Source organism: Acipenser ruthenus, chromosome 9 (genome assembly GCF_902713425.1).
Source record: "Acipenser ruthenus chromosome 9, fAciRut3.2 maternal haplotype, whole genome shotgun sequence".
NCBI lineage: Eukaryota > Metazoa > Chordata > Actinopteri > Acipenseriformes > Acipenseridae > Acipenser > Acipenser ruthenus.
Window position 1 is genome coordinate 8,508,613 of NC_081197.1, and position 13,984 is coordinate 8,522,596.

The 13,984-nt window shown below is 37.4% G+C and overlaps 2 protein-coding genes across 2 annotated transcripts; both read right to left on the reverse strand.

The window, feature by feature from the left end:
* Positions 1-254: 254 nt before the first annotated feature.
* On the reverse strand, positions 255-3,850 carry LOC117972916 (WD repeat-containing protein 73-like). Its single transcript, XM_059030572.1, has 8 exons — positions 3,789-3,850; positions 3,624-3,630; positions 3,194-3,286; positions 2,096-2,184; positions 1,823-1,890; positions 1,429-1,590; positions 895-1,269; positions 255-699 (listed from the first exon to the last, which is right to left on the reverse strand). Exons 1-8 carry the CDS (start codon positions 3,848-3,850, stop codon positions 464-466), a joined length of 1,092 nt encoding a protein of 363 aa, XP_058886555.1. The 3' UTR covers positions 255-463.
* Positions 3,851-6,560: 2,710 nt separating this feature from the next.
* LOC117405153 (uncharacterized) lies at positions 6,561-7,595 on the reverse strand. The gene is made up of 3 exons (XM_034007981.3): positions 7,521-7,595; positions 7,022-7,133; positions 6,561-6,675 (listed from the first exon to the last, which is right to left on the reverse strand). Exons 1-3 carry the CDS (start codon positions 7,573-7,575, stop codon positions 6,654-6,656), a joined length of 189 nt encoding a protein of 62 aa, XP_033863872.3. The 5' UTR covers positions 7,576-7,595; the 3' UTR covers positions 6,561-6,653.
* Between the last annotated feature and the right edge of the window lie 6,389 nt (positions 7,596-13,984).

Sequence of the window (13,984 nt, forward strand, 5' to 3'; positions counted from 1 at the left end):
TTAAAGGAGTATCAGCCAAGGCTTGATATACATTGTCTTACCGCTGATTAGTCCAGGAAACCAAGCAAAGCACATTTACTGTTATGTTACATGGGATCCTTAATCCCAGTTTTATGTCATCAGCACAGCACCCACTTATTCTCCTGTGAGCATCTAACCCAGGTAAGTTAGCTCATTTTAAACCATCATATCCTAAGGGACACTTGGTCCATGGATACAGGCATGGCTTTTAAGAATTGGTCATGTCAGTACCATTTAAAAAAAAATCCAAATCCTTTATTTTCAGCATGCAAACTGGAAAAAAGGCAAAACTAGTAGCCCAGTTATACGTTCTTACATACATACATACATACATACAAAAACAATTAGAAAGCTGCTCTTATTTGTTTATAAAATGACTTAAATCCACACTGTCTATCCATGTCTATACAATATTACATTTATACACAGTAACAACATAACATTAGCTTTCCATTTTCTGGTCTATCCAATCCCAGACATGCAATGACCCATTTGTTGCAGCAGATAATAAAGTCCTTGGTTTCCATGGATGCCATACATGTGTTGTAACTACTGCTGATCTCCAGTCATCAGGGCCTTCAGCGATGGCATGTCCTTTATGAATAAACAGCGGCTCTTCTTCAGTGAATGCTGGGATCCAGGACTTTGTGTTATAAATGTGTACCTTCCCATTGAAACCTGATGAACACAGACAAAATATGTCAAATGCAATCTGCAATTCACCAAACTTTACAGCAAATGCTTGACAAATAAAGGGTGCATAAATCACATGAGCTCATAACACTGACAAATTATCTCATGAAAGATACAACATTGAGATTTTTGGCTGTATGCATATATTCATGGGGTAAACCTACGGTATGCATTATTTACCTGAAACAGCAAGACAGTCATCGAAAGCAGGAGCCCAAGTCACAGTCATTATATTGTAGTCTGAAGATTCACAAGAAAGGTTCAGTTTGGCTTGACACAAAGGGCTCCTTGCATCCCGCATGTCAGTAACAAGGACATGGCCAGACGAGGAAAGCCTTGCCACTCTGCTGGAGGCTGCATCCGACTCAGACAGGCGGTTCCTGATTCCCATACACCAGTGGAGCCCTTCTCCCTGTGGGAGGACCGTACAGGGTGTAGCCAAGCTCCCAGGCTGTCGCATATCTACCAACCACAGGTGCCCTCTGCCCGAGCAGAGGAGAAATTCATCTTTACTCAGAAGCTCAAGACTGCTTACAGAATCTGCATTATCTGTATCTGTACAGGAAATCAGAACATGAAAAACAGATACAAGTAAAAATGCAGGTGTGACAAAAAATGCATCAAGACAGACAGACAGGTACCTCCTTCTAGGTCTGTAAAACCATTGTTTATTAATGTTTATTTTTTATTTTTATACATATATCTTTAAATTACCCAGCGAGTAGATAGCTTTCTTGGACTCCAAATCTGTGACCTGTATGTCTTTCACCTCTGACCCGTGAAGGACACAAGGTGATCCTGAGGCACTGGTCGCAATCCTGCTCCACTTCTTTGTGTGCTCTTTATTGTGAATACAGTGCAATGGTTTGATGACATCTACAGTTCAGATAGAAAAGGTAAATCAAATGTTACTGGGGAGAAACTAAGAGGGTGCTTCCAATACCAAATGAAGAAGAAATGCAATCCTTTAACTTGACATGATCTGGTCAACAAATAATTTATAAAAGTAAAGATACCGAGCAGGTTTTGAAATTAAGATTGCAATTCAAACAAATTAAGAAAAGTTTGCTCCCTTGTTAGTGAATCTTTGAAGGGGATCTGCACTCACCACTGTCATCTGCTCCAATTTGCCAGAGCTGTAGAGAACTGTCCGGGGGACCACTGGACACCAGAATTCTTACAATGGGTGGAAAACATAAAATATTGAAAAAGCAGTAACATTTTAGTGTCTTTGAACTCAGAGATTTAATATTACTTTATAGAGGCTGAATGTTGGTATTTCTGTTTCTACTAGTCATACATCACATTACAATCTCTTCACGAATAATGGGCTAGACTCTGATAAACATAACCAAGTGAAAATGAGGAATATTTGAATTACCTGGTCCCTCGGATGTGCTTCAAACAGCTAATGGGTCGGTCTGAGAAACCACCGTGTACCACTTTAAAATCACGTTCAGGACACAGCCCCTAAAATAAATGATTCAACAGCGAATTGTATATTAGCTCTGACATCTTTAACTGAAAAAATGCTGTATTGAGAAAGAAAACAAAAACACAACAAATGAACTGCCTTTGCTAGAAAGCTTCTGAAGATATACCCTAACCCAAAACATGTAGAGAAGGCTGGCGATTATTATTTGATGTTTTACTGTGTTTTTAAAATAAGAAAGCATATTAATTTTAATAGCACTTATTTAGGGTGTAATTTGCATGGTTCTGGTGACTTACATTTTAATGATGGTGCTGTTACCATAATTGAATTTGAATCGAAGGGTTAATCATGAAGAGGTTAATAATGTCACCAGAACCTGCATACCAATGATGTGTTTTACTGATATAATGCCAAACAAACCTCCAGGGGCATTAAAAGGGTAGAACTGTGTCGATATAAAAATGAGCTATCTTACATTGTGTCAGCACTTACAAGAAGATGTGGCCAGTCTGAACCAAGGAGTACAAACCAGGCTGCTTAATGTACCTACCTGATTTTGCTTTGAATACAGCCTCTGAGGCAAGGCCAGCTCTAGAATTTCATTTCTACTGCCACTCTAAGAACCAGCCACACAAATACCTAAGAAAGACAGAACAAACCCTTAGCATTAGTATTACTCATAACACACATCAACTGCAAAACTTAATGATTAGTTATGAATATATACTGTGATATACACATTAGTTGTTTCTTCTGAGTCTATTACATTATCTCAGTGAAGGAATCACAAATAGATTTTTTTCCCAGTCTTGTGGCTCTGCTCAATGCAATGTATTTATTTAAGCAGGATAAGAGTCCTTTGAGATAGCTCTGATTTTCAAGGGGTCTAGTCATGAACGGTAGAAACATTTACAAACACACAGTCATACAACAATGCATAACAAATAAAACACAGTTTTAATGTATTATTCATTGTTGTATAATATCACTGTATATGCAACAGAAAAAAAAAAAAAATCTAAGGAAAAAAAGACGACAACATACTTTTCTCCCCAGTCCATTCAATGACTTGTGTGGTTTCCTGGAGCTCAAACACGTGCAGATCACTGTACCTGAGAGAAAAGAATAACATGCTAACTAAGAGCTGTTTCAGAAGTGAGTATATACTACACGCAGAGTTGTCACATTGAAGCAATCTAGTCCTGGCTAAGAGAACTTAACCAAGTAATAGCTTTATATACAAAATCGTTCGTGAAACAGAGGCATCTGTGACAATAGCTTTGGCGATTTATATGGGATGGCTCTCCGGATCAGTAGTGGTGTATTAATAGCCATCACCACCAGGTGGTAGTGTTCACCATTGTAATAAAAACTTTTTCTTTCACACGTGGTCGACAATAATATTGGCGCTCTGTAATTATACAACCCCGAAACCAATTCCAACTCAGCACTGTCCTGTAATACTGTGACTGACACAATTGCTGTTTAGGAATTTACAACAGCAAAATCCGTTTTGATCTCTTCTTGTACTGTCGATATTATTTTACAGTTGTCTTTTATTTCGTGGTTTCTAATGATTCACAGATTTGAAATATGTTTTCTATTATTATTAATATTATTATGTAACTATTTAGCTCACAGTTTAATCGACTCAATGAGCCAATCGTCCAACTCGTCTTCTTTCAGGGCGTCCTCCTCCATCTTGGCATTTCAGGATATTAACCATATTTAACTTCTTCCGGCTCAGAGGGCGTGTTTAAGAAAATGTGTCCATGTTGCTAAGCAATGAACACTGAGAAGCTGGTGGTGTGATGGAAAATGTAGTCCTAAATGTACACTATACTTTATTATTATTATTATTATTATTATTATTATTATTATTATTATTATTATTATTATTATTATTAACAACAACAACAACAACAACAACAACAACAACAACAATAATAATAATAATAATAATAATAATAATAATAATAATAATACAATCTAGTTATACAATAGTAAAACACAGGAAACAAAAATTAGATGACAGTGGAAATTTCAAGGAAAGAGATGTATACATTTCTTCAACTTTTTTTTTTTAAATAACGTTTCTTTGCCCTTGTTTTAAATGTACAGTACTATGTTTTGACATGGTGTAGTATCATCTATTCATCCTAGTCTAGACCATGCAAAAATATTTGCACAGTTGGCTATGCCATCACTTTGATTTGTTTCTCCTTCTTTATACTTATTGTGTACATAGAAAACGTCATGTAAACAGATTTGTAGGGGGTTTACTCCATTGTAGTAATTTCACGCTGTGCTGGTTGAATTACATAAGTACAAAGATTGAATGATAAAACTATGCACAATGCCCAGCACAATGTAGCACATGTTTAAACCTTTACAAAGCTAGCTTAAGTGTTCTTTCTTCAAATTGGCCTTTAAAAGTTCTCAAATGGAATCTAGTTCAAATACATTTTAAATGTGAAAACTAGAGGGCAACTGGATGCAGAATTCTTTCAACAATTACATTGTTTTGTATATTATTTGTGGTCTTAGGCATGTTTATGAAACTTTGCATCGGACCCACCTTGACAGATCATGATAAGCTACTTTTTCAAGTTACTACAAACACCTGTTAAGTTCAAAAGGCTATGAAAACTGACAATAAGATACAGGTAGTGGACAAAAAACACCAATGTAAAGTCACTTAATAGGGCTCACTTAATAGGGCTCACGCTCGAGGTTGAAATTTGCAGTCAATTGAGCTGCAGTTGCTTGCGTTTTGTCTTGCACTTCAAATTAATGCACGGATATCACGATCCTGGAGTATGCGCTTCCGCCCACTGTTGCCCTTTGCTGATGATGTCTTTCCCTCAGGGTTCCATGCCGACATCACCTTAGACACCTTTGCTTGTGAAACATCAGCAAGTTGAGCTGTCTTGGTCACTGAAGCTCCTGCCAAACGCGCCCCAACAATCACCCATCTTTCAAAGTCACTGAGGTCTCCTCTTGCAGCCATGCTAGCCATAATTATAGGCAACCAGGCCTGTCCAACATTTTTATACATGACCCTAAACATGCTGGGATGTTATTTGCTTAATTAACGCATGAGCCACACCTGTGTGGAAGCCATTGCTTTCAATATACTTGGTGTCCCTCATTTACCCAGGTGCTTCCTTTTTTTGTCCACTACCTGTACTATGTACTGCAGTGGATTATCTGTGAGTATTGGTTTATACCATTGCGATCCCATTAGGATGTAAACATATAGAAATGCTACTATACCAATGGATCATTCTAGTTGCCCTAATGCTACAAATGCCTCTTAGTAGAGAAGCATTGCATTTCCATTGAAGAGTTTTTAGAAGGGTGCTTATATGAGTCATGGGTGGACAGAGATCAGTAAATTAACAACTTGGCTGTCAGTTTTACCATGACAACCAAAAATAACATTCTGCTCTCATGGCAAAAAAAGTCTCTTCAGTCTTGAAAGTTAGGTACTGTTTAGATAGAAGTTGAAGGAATGGGAGTTCAGGATGGAAGTATTGTAGTCTTTTGAAACATATGGAATGTTTTTTTTTATTTATTTTATTTATTTTTTAGTTATGCAACAACCACATCAATGAAACATTATGGATGTGGTCAACAGTATATGTATTATTTAATGTTCTGCTGTATGTAATGAAATGTTATGAATTTTTCAATTTCCAACAAGATTTTTTTTTCCCACAGTGGAGTAGCTTTATTTGAAAAAGGCATTTACAAAGTTTAAACTTTATTGTCATTTGAAAATGACGTTACTGTATTCTACAGTATATACATTAACAGTTTGCTGGACAAAGAACATGAGATTTTATGTTACAAAAACAAGCATATCATCATTGCCATATTATAACACAACCATTCTGTTAAGGTTATTGAGTGTACTGCACTCAGTCGCTGCTAAACACTGGGCACAGTTTAATTGATTCAGAGTAAACATCAATCCATTGAAAAGATTGCAAATTCATTCAGTAAAAAAAAATAACTTTTTATGGTGCACCAATGGTTAGACTCCCAAATCATTACACTGGAGCCCTTCTGTTAAAAAAAACACAGTTCCCCAAATAATACTGCTTATCATAAATGATATTTAGTGGAATTGTATAACCTTGATTAGGGTCTGTGTGTCTATGAAACCATTCACAGTTTAGTAACCACTGCTTGTAATGGCAAGGAAGGCTCTGTAGAAACGCACAGCAACAAGTTAACCCAGCCAAGCTATGATTTCTTGTCAAGCCTATCATTCTGAATTCTTCCTAGCATCTCTTCATTTATATTCAGCCAAACCTGTATTAAATACCATGAGTGTGACCACTTGACACTCACTGTGTATATGCAGTATATTCCCATTATAAGGCAGATATCACGCAGACACGGCTAATGTTCTAGTTACTACAGAGCTTCTGTGAAGAAAAGCCCATCTCCATATGGTGTGTTGTCTTGCAGGTACCAGCTCTTTAGGTTGTGGGTGCTAATACCGCAATACACAGCATCTGAAAATATTAAAGAATTAAGAATTAGCATTGCTCTGTACATTATTAGCCTTAAACCTCAAATGATACAAACTTTTTTATATTTAAAGTACTTACCTCATATTCCTTCCCCACCCATACACACAGTTATATATACCTTGATTTCTTTATATGATATCACACAATGTATGGTTCTGTTACATCCTAAAGAATGCATTGTCGTTGCAGCCAGGGATATAAATGCTCCAACAAGCCATTTTAAAGTTGGCTAACCGACAACTAACTGCTGTAGGCTTTGCATACCACACATTGGATCACTTGACGTAACATTTCTGCTTCATTTTCTGTTGGCCAGAATCTGTGGTACCTGAATCTCCGAGGACAGCCATGGTAACCCACAACGTACTCGTGTGCGTAGCAGAATCTGCGGCAGTGTCCTCTCTGACCACAGGTCCAGAATGTCACATCAGCTTCCTGACCTAGTCAGGAGAAACAAAGAAGTGAGTACGTCAGGAAATGTTGATAAAGGTAATTGAAACAGACATTCTTCTGCCATTGGTTAAAGAAGAGCAGAAGGCTGTTAATTGTGGTAAGGGGGTTGTGCCATAAAGACAAGCAGGAGCAAATGCATAGCTTTGTGCAAGTAATGCTTACTATCTGTTTAAAGTTGTACCGTGTGAAGTCTCCTAGTCTTATATACCAGGCATTTATCATAGTTTACACCATATGTCTTTCTTCATTCCTTACCATGCCTGTGCTTCACTAGGCTTTACTACACATTGCTATGCTTATTCAATGATATACTACCTAGCTTACCACCTATCAAATACAGTAAAAAAAAGACTGCAGGTCAACTCAGTACTTACTGTCTACAGATGCCAGTAACAACAGCACAAGGAGAGCAAGGACCGATGCCTTCATGATGTTTTTTTGACACCCAAGATCTCAGTTAGCAAAGCTAGTTGAGGGGTGCTGCATTTATACAACATGTATTCCAATCCCTGTGGGAGGAGTTCACAACAATTGGTTGGTGCAGAACAATAATGAGGATTGCACATGGGACGCTCCTCAGGGAAGACGTGCAAACAACTCCGAATTGACTTTCCCTTGAAGAAAAGAATAAGCTGTATCGAAATATTGAGCTCTAGTCACAAAGCTTTAACTCATAGGTTAAAGCATGTTTTTTTTTTATTATTTGATATTCATGAAAAATGTTTTGCTTCTTACTATCAAAATGTAATTTATTCATAACAACATTTTTTTTTTAAATCATTCACAAACTGAAGCTTTGTCAATAGTGCCTAATCAAATAATTAGAATATTCAGCCTTGAAATATTGTGTTAAGGGGGAACTATTACATGGGGGGACACAATATTACATCTTTTCACATCTCTTGTAAAGGGCACCTGTATAGAGTCGACTATTGCAAAAAAAAACGTTAATGGAATCGATTTATTGTGATATTGGTATGTCATTGTGATATTGGTATGTAGAAATATGAAAATATTGCCACTGTGGTACCATTCTGTCCATAACTCATAGCATTGTAGCTGCCCTCGTGCCTCCATGGTTGTACTAGAGATTCTTCAGGGTAATAGACAGGTATTATGTTATCTGAATGGTATCAGGTCACAGCAGTGTTGCAGTCCTCTTGCCTCAGACAGCACGAAATGACAATAATACATTAAAAAATACCTAAACACAATGTATGGATGTATATGCTTGAGGCATTGAGGGGCACAAATGTGGTCGAGTCACTCAAAAATGTTTTGCCATGTCCCCAGCTACTGTACCGTTTACTTCAAGCATTCCTATTCTATTGAAAACTAACCATGCTGTCCATGGCTCTGACTTCCGGAGACCCTGTATTTCCTTATTTGAATCCTGTTTGGCTCCATGGCTCCAGTTTAAAACTCCTCGGGTAAAAGGGGTGGTTTTTGTATTGGATGTTGCTGAGGTGGGCAAATTGCAGCCAAACAGCTATTGTTTTGAGTCCCACAATGCCTGTCACATGAATTGCAGACCTGGGCTTAATTTTGTAACGCCTGCAGCAGCTTCTATTAAAAAGCATATCTATCGTGGATGGGTCTAAGAATCATCTTTTAAAAGTTTATCGTAGTATATAGCCACTGGATTTCTGCCATGTGTTTCCTGTGCTTATATGATGCTTCTAGTTCGTAGGCCTTTAGTATGCTTTGGTACACTTTTCTATGTTTATTTAAGGGATTTGAAGGGGATAGATAGAAAGATAAAGAAAATAAATTAGAAGAATAAAATGATAAAACAAATCAACTAGAATGAACTCAGCTGGGCAAGGGTGCAAGAAAAAAAGAAAACTGGCCTTGTCATTTTTGCACAGTTGTAATGGATTTTTACCAATGTTATTCCTCACTGTCAGAGAAGGTTTTTTTTTTAGGATTTTTGACTCATTCTTTTGGCTTTAGAATAATTCACTGCAGCAACAGCAAAAATACACCTGCAGTGAAGGTGGATGTGATTATTATCAGTGGTTGATTATTGGCCTCTTGTCTCCTAGCTACCTCTATTTGGTTTGCTCATTTGAGTGCTACCTTTCTTTCTTTCTTCCATTCTTTCCTCCTTCATCAGTCTGCAGGTTGTGTTCTGGAGGTATGCAGGCCCATTCTTCAATCATTACCACCTCAGGGAAAGGTGCTTTTTGAGGCTGTTGTTTGTGAAATGTCAGGAACTTGGAAAAGCAGTCTTGGATAAAGAAGCACCTGTCAGTCGAGCTGCTACTTTGAGCCGTCTATCAGTCTGTCAGATCCTATTTTCAAAAGTGTGTGCTACAAATCACAGACACACTCTCTGCATAGAATTTGATTTAAAATATTATGTGTAGTCAAGTTACTACCTGTATGTGTCCTGTTCTTTGCTGCAACTTTTTATGCTTGTATTTCTTCTTTTTTTTTCGTTTATTCAAAGCATATTTTCATAATGATGTATTGGTGCTGTGCAGAAATAAGGCAGCATCAGCACAGCTGGTATTCACCAGCAGCAGCACATGGAGGGCCCTGTGACTAGTGCTTCCTGCAGATAATATGTAATTCAGTGAAAGAGCCGTTTCATAACTGAAAAAAAAAGACTAATGGTTTTTGTTTGTTAATTCATGAATGCATTTCAACAGCTTGTACTGGTACGCTTGTACGGCTGTGAAACTCACACTAGCCCTGCATCCAGCCCTGGGTATCAGAACCTCCTTTGTTTACTTATGCTATTCAAATAACCAGGAGCCAGGAGTTTAAGGAATCAGACCCTTGTTAAATCTCCTCTGAACCGATCACACTGATCACAGCATTAATAAAAGCTAAATCATTAACTTGGCACACTCGAATGAGCACTAATACACAAGTTTTGTTTCATTTTATAGCTGTACGTCTCCCGAGCATCTAAAAGTTTACTATTAAGAGATGTTCATGCAGCCTGAATGATCATCATTTATCATTTCAACACTACTTCATTGAGGGTAGTTCTGAAACCCAGGACGGTGTGTAGGACCAATGTTGTTTCTAACCCTGAGTACGTTACAAATTTTGCATTGAGGTACAAAGCAAGTAGCAGCCAGGTACAACACTAACGGTAAATGTTTTAGACCTATCCTTCCTGTTCACAAAACAAACACTTTACACTCTAATTTGTTTCAAATATCTATGGTGTTGCTACTGTACTCTCAGCTCATAGATGATCCTTCCAAGGAATCCGACCCCTGCTAGATAGATATAGACAGGCTTTAGGCACAGATGGGCAGTGACTGTTCATCTGTTGCTTTGTGAATAAACAATGACAACAGACAGGTTTCCATCTACAGTTTAGGCTTATACACCACCTTGTGGTCATCTGGTGTATATGCATATGCACACGTTCAGATTAACTGTGTAAAACTGCTTCTCCTAAATGTTTTTTTTTTGTAATGGAAAATGATGTCTGCTAAATAAACAAATAATAATGTATAAAGTGAACAGATTTGTTAGGTAGGTATTGATGACTTCTTCCAAATTAAACATGTAAACTGAAATTAAGAGTACATATACACTCCATGGAGTAGGAGTGTAAGCACTCCTGCAGTAGTACAGTCAATAGAACTGCCAATCTATCTATCTATCTATCTATCTATCTATCTATCTATCTATCTATCTATCTATCTATCTATAACATGTTACACATGTTGGCAAAAGATCACCTCATTCTAACTTCTGCAGAGGTCACATAAAAACTCTCTTATTACTAATACATTTAAAAAGTGATCCGTGTTGACGTGGGTTTTATTTTGGAGTGAATTTCAACTTTCCGTCCTGGGAAATGAATATACCAACACATATGCCCCCACACACACACACACTGAACTCTGAACACACTAATTAATGGTTATAGTACTTCATTTCTCCTTTTCTTAGTGATATGCTCGGCTGGTTATTAGAAAAATGACCTTGACTCTAGGGAACTTCACATTATACTGTGCAAAGACCCCTCTTGGGGAATTTGATGCACTAAAACATGCAGCTTAGAACACGACAGTGGTTTATATATATATATATAGAGAGAGAGAGAGAGAGAGAGAGAAAGAGAGAGAGAGAGAGAGAGAGAGAGAGAGAGAGAGAGAGAGAGAAAAAGCACTGTATATATAATAAGATATATAGTTTAACTTCAAACAAGAGATTCCATTATCCAGAAAAGGGGTCCCTGTTCTTGATGAAACAGCGCACCAGTGTGTGAGATTGTCACACTGCTATGTGAATCACAATGAAAGGAGATGCCTTATAGCTGTCTAACCTGGTTGACCTTCTTTCGCAAATGTTAAACTGAGATGTGTTTCTTCTCTCGCTGTTTGAGCCTTGCCTGCATACTGGGCTGCAGCTGCCTCTCACTGCTGGGAGCAGTCGTCTCCTGCTAATCTTCATAGGAATACAGCAAACTTTCTGGTCCTAGCCACTGACAAGCATTAAGAAAGACGTTAGCTGAGGAAACAGAACCATTGGCAAACAAACAGAATTACCAGCAATGATACACAATGGGTTTGGAATAAATATTGCACATTGGACCTGATACTGAAATGGAACCATGGCACTGTAATAAACTACCAGTGAGTAACTGCCCCTTAGTAGAACTTTGACACAGTTCCATTGTGTTTGCCAATGAAGATTATTTGTATTTCATTTTATTAAAATAAAAAAAAATATTAAAAAATGTCTGATGCTGCTTTTGATAACAATGGCAGCATTTGGACACAGGAGTATAGTCTGAAAAACACTATGTCTGTCCAACTATTTTGGCAGAAAAGGGCCATACCAATGACCAGGGAGTACTTAAAGAACCAAAAAAAGTCTTTAACCACTGTTTTTGTGCTCACTATATATGTTTACACAACACCATGTTTGCCTTTTGTCTTGCTTCTACCAAAAACTAGTGGTTGTCCAGCCTTCACTTTGTGGAGATCCATATTGTGGAGCTCAGTGAGAAGTGATAGAGGTGCTGTTGGTTTTCAAAAAGGGCCCTTTTTACACAATGCTGGTGTTTAAATCTGCCTCTCTAGAGAGATCGATTGAACAGACCTTATACACAATTGAACAGACCTTATACACAAACAAGAATATTGTCTGCATGATTGTGTATGGAAGTGTAATATATATATATATATATATATATATATATATATATATATATATATATATATATATATATATATATATATATATATATTGCCACCCTTAATTTTGTGCAATGCTAATAACATTTGGTTTCTGTTTCTTGATTTTAAAAAAAATCTTGAAGCTGGTGTCCTATGCAACAGGTGGTCTTCTACAACCAGTTTAAATGACTGCAATTGTCTGAATCTGTTCTAAAGGCAACTGGTCTTTTAAAACAGTTGGACTGCTAAGCAGGTGGTCCTTACCTGACATTCAGAAAGTTTTGATGCAGGGCAGGGCACTGGACCTCACAAGACTACAAATAACCTCAGCAGTTACTGTGTTATCTATAAATGTTATTTTGAAGAGGAAAGATTCCCCAATACTACATTGGTGAACTAAATGTTTTTAAAATGATCATCACAGAGGAATTATAAAAATATATATTTAAAGAATAATATGCTGAAAAATGTTACAAAGACCTCTATGACTTACTTAGCTTGTATGATTGTGTGAGTGTGAAGTACTACGAGACAAAAGGCTTAATTCCAGAACACTACGCCTTTAAAACAGATTAACGAATCACTACATACTGTTTCAATTACTCAAGATTAAAATGTCCCATCCTTTGTATACACTAAGTTATCCTAGACCAGAAGTCGGAGGCCAAGAGAGACTGTCCTTGAGTACTCCAAGATTGTATTGACTGGAATCTATTTGGTTGTACAAGCACTGATTTCACAGAAGTCTGCCAGTAATCATAACTCCACAGTTTTAAGGCATGCAGGGTTTTTTTTATGGCTAAGGTAGCTGAAAGAGAAATGGGTAACATAGTTATGCACCACTGAATAGTGGGCTGACCTTCTGGCACAGTATAGTGGGGATAGAATCAATGAGAGTCTGTAGGTAAACAAGAGTCAATTCCTGCCAGGGCTCAGTCTCCTGTCTGGCTATGTAGATGCCTGATTAATTGGTGGAGTGTTGTTTTGTGCTTTGTGCTAAATCCAAACCTTAACCTATGAAACTCTTAGTCAGGTTGAATTCTCTATAAGAACTCAGCTTTGCACATTGTAAATGCGAACTGATCTGCTAGCAGTTATGAATGCATGCTGTTGTTTATTCTACAAGAAATTACCCTGCCAGTTTATAAGACATGTACCACATACTGTATTCAAGCAACCAGTGATGATACTGTGCAGTATGTGTGCTTGCTGTTGGTGTGGGATGACCCCAAGCTTTAGGTAACATGCATGCCAATCCGTTAAGAACTCTGACTTCAGGTTTAGTTTTCAGAAAAGTCATTATTGCTGGCCTCTCTGCATGCCTAATTAACTTATACACAACTGATACAAAATGCAGCTGCTAGTTAACAGCCAGGTTCTGCATTACTTTAGCTTCTTCAATGAGCTTATCCTTTTCTATACATTTCAATACAAAACACGAATTGTCGACCAGGCTTCTATGTTTGTTTTTTAGGTACTAGGCACGTTTAATTTATTACGACATGCAATTTTAGAAATACTAACGTCTTCATGTAATATTCAATTTTAGAAATACTAACGTCTTCCTCAACGTCTTCATGTAATATTAATTTTGAAGTATTCTTTGTATGACTCTCGTTCCTTTTTGCACTTTTTTTTCTTACCAGTATGTTGTAATGTAATAGGGCAGATTGTGTGTTTCTGCA

Bases quoted from the DNA above. Each gene is read 5' to 3' on its own strand.
- LOC117972916 (XM_059030572.1), bottom strand. From the start codon at position 3,850: ATGGAGGAGGACGCCCTGAAAGAAGACGAGTTGGACGATTGGCTCATT. The intron at 2,185-3,193 runs GTATGTTGTCGT...CATTTATTTTAG, and splicing joins TGAATGGACTGGGGAGAAAA to GGGCTGTGTCCTGAACGTGA. The intron at 1,591-1,822 runs GTGAGTGCAGAT...TCTGAACTGTAG, and splicing joins AATTGGAGCAGATGACAGTG to ATGTCATCAAACCATTGCAC.
- LOC117405153 (XM_034007981.3), bottom strand. From the start codon at position 7,575: ATGAAGGCATCGGTCCTTGCTCTCCTTGTGCTGTTGTTACTGGCATCT. The intron at 7,134-7,520 runs GTAAGTACTGAG...TCTCCTGACTAG, and splicing joins GTTACTGGCATCTGTAGACA to GTCAGGAAGCTGATGTGACA. The intron at 6,676-7,021 runs GTACCACAGATT...TAATATTTTCAG, and splicing joins GGCTGTCCTCGGAGATTCAG to ATGCTGTGTATTGCGGTATT.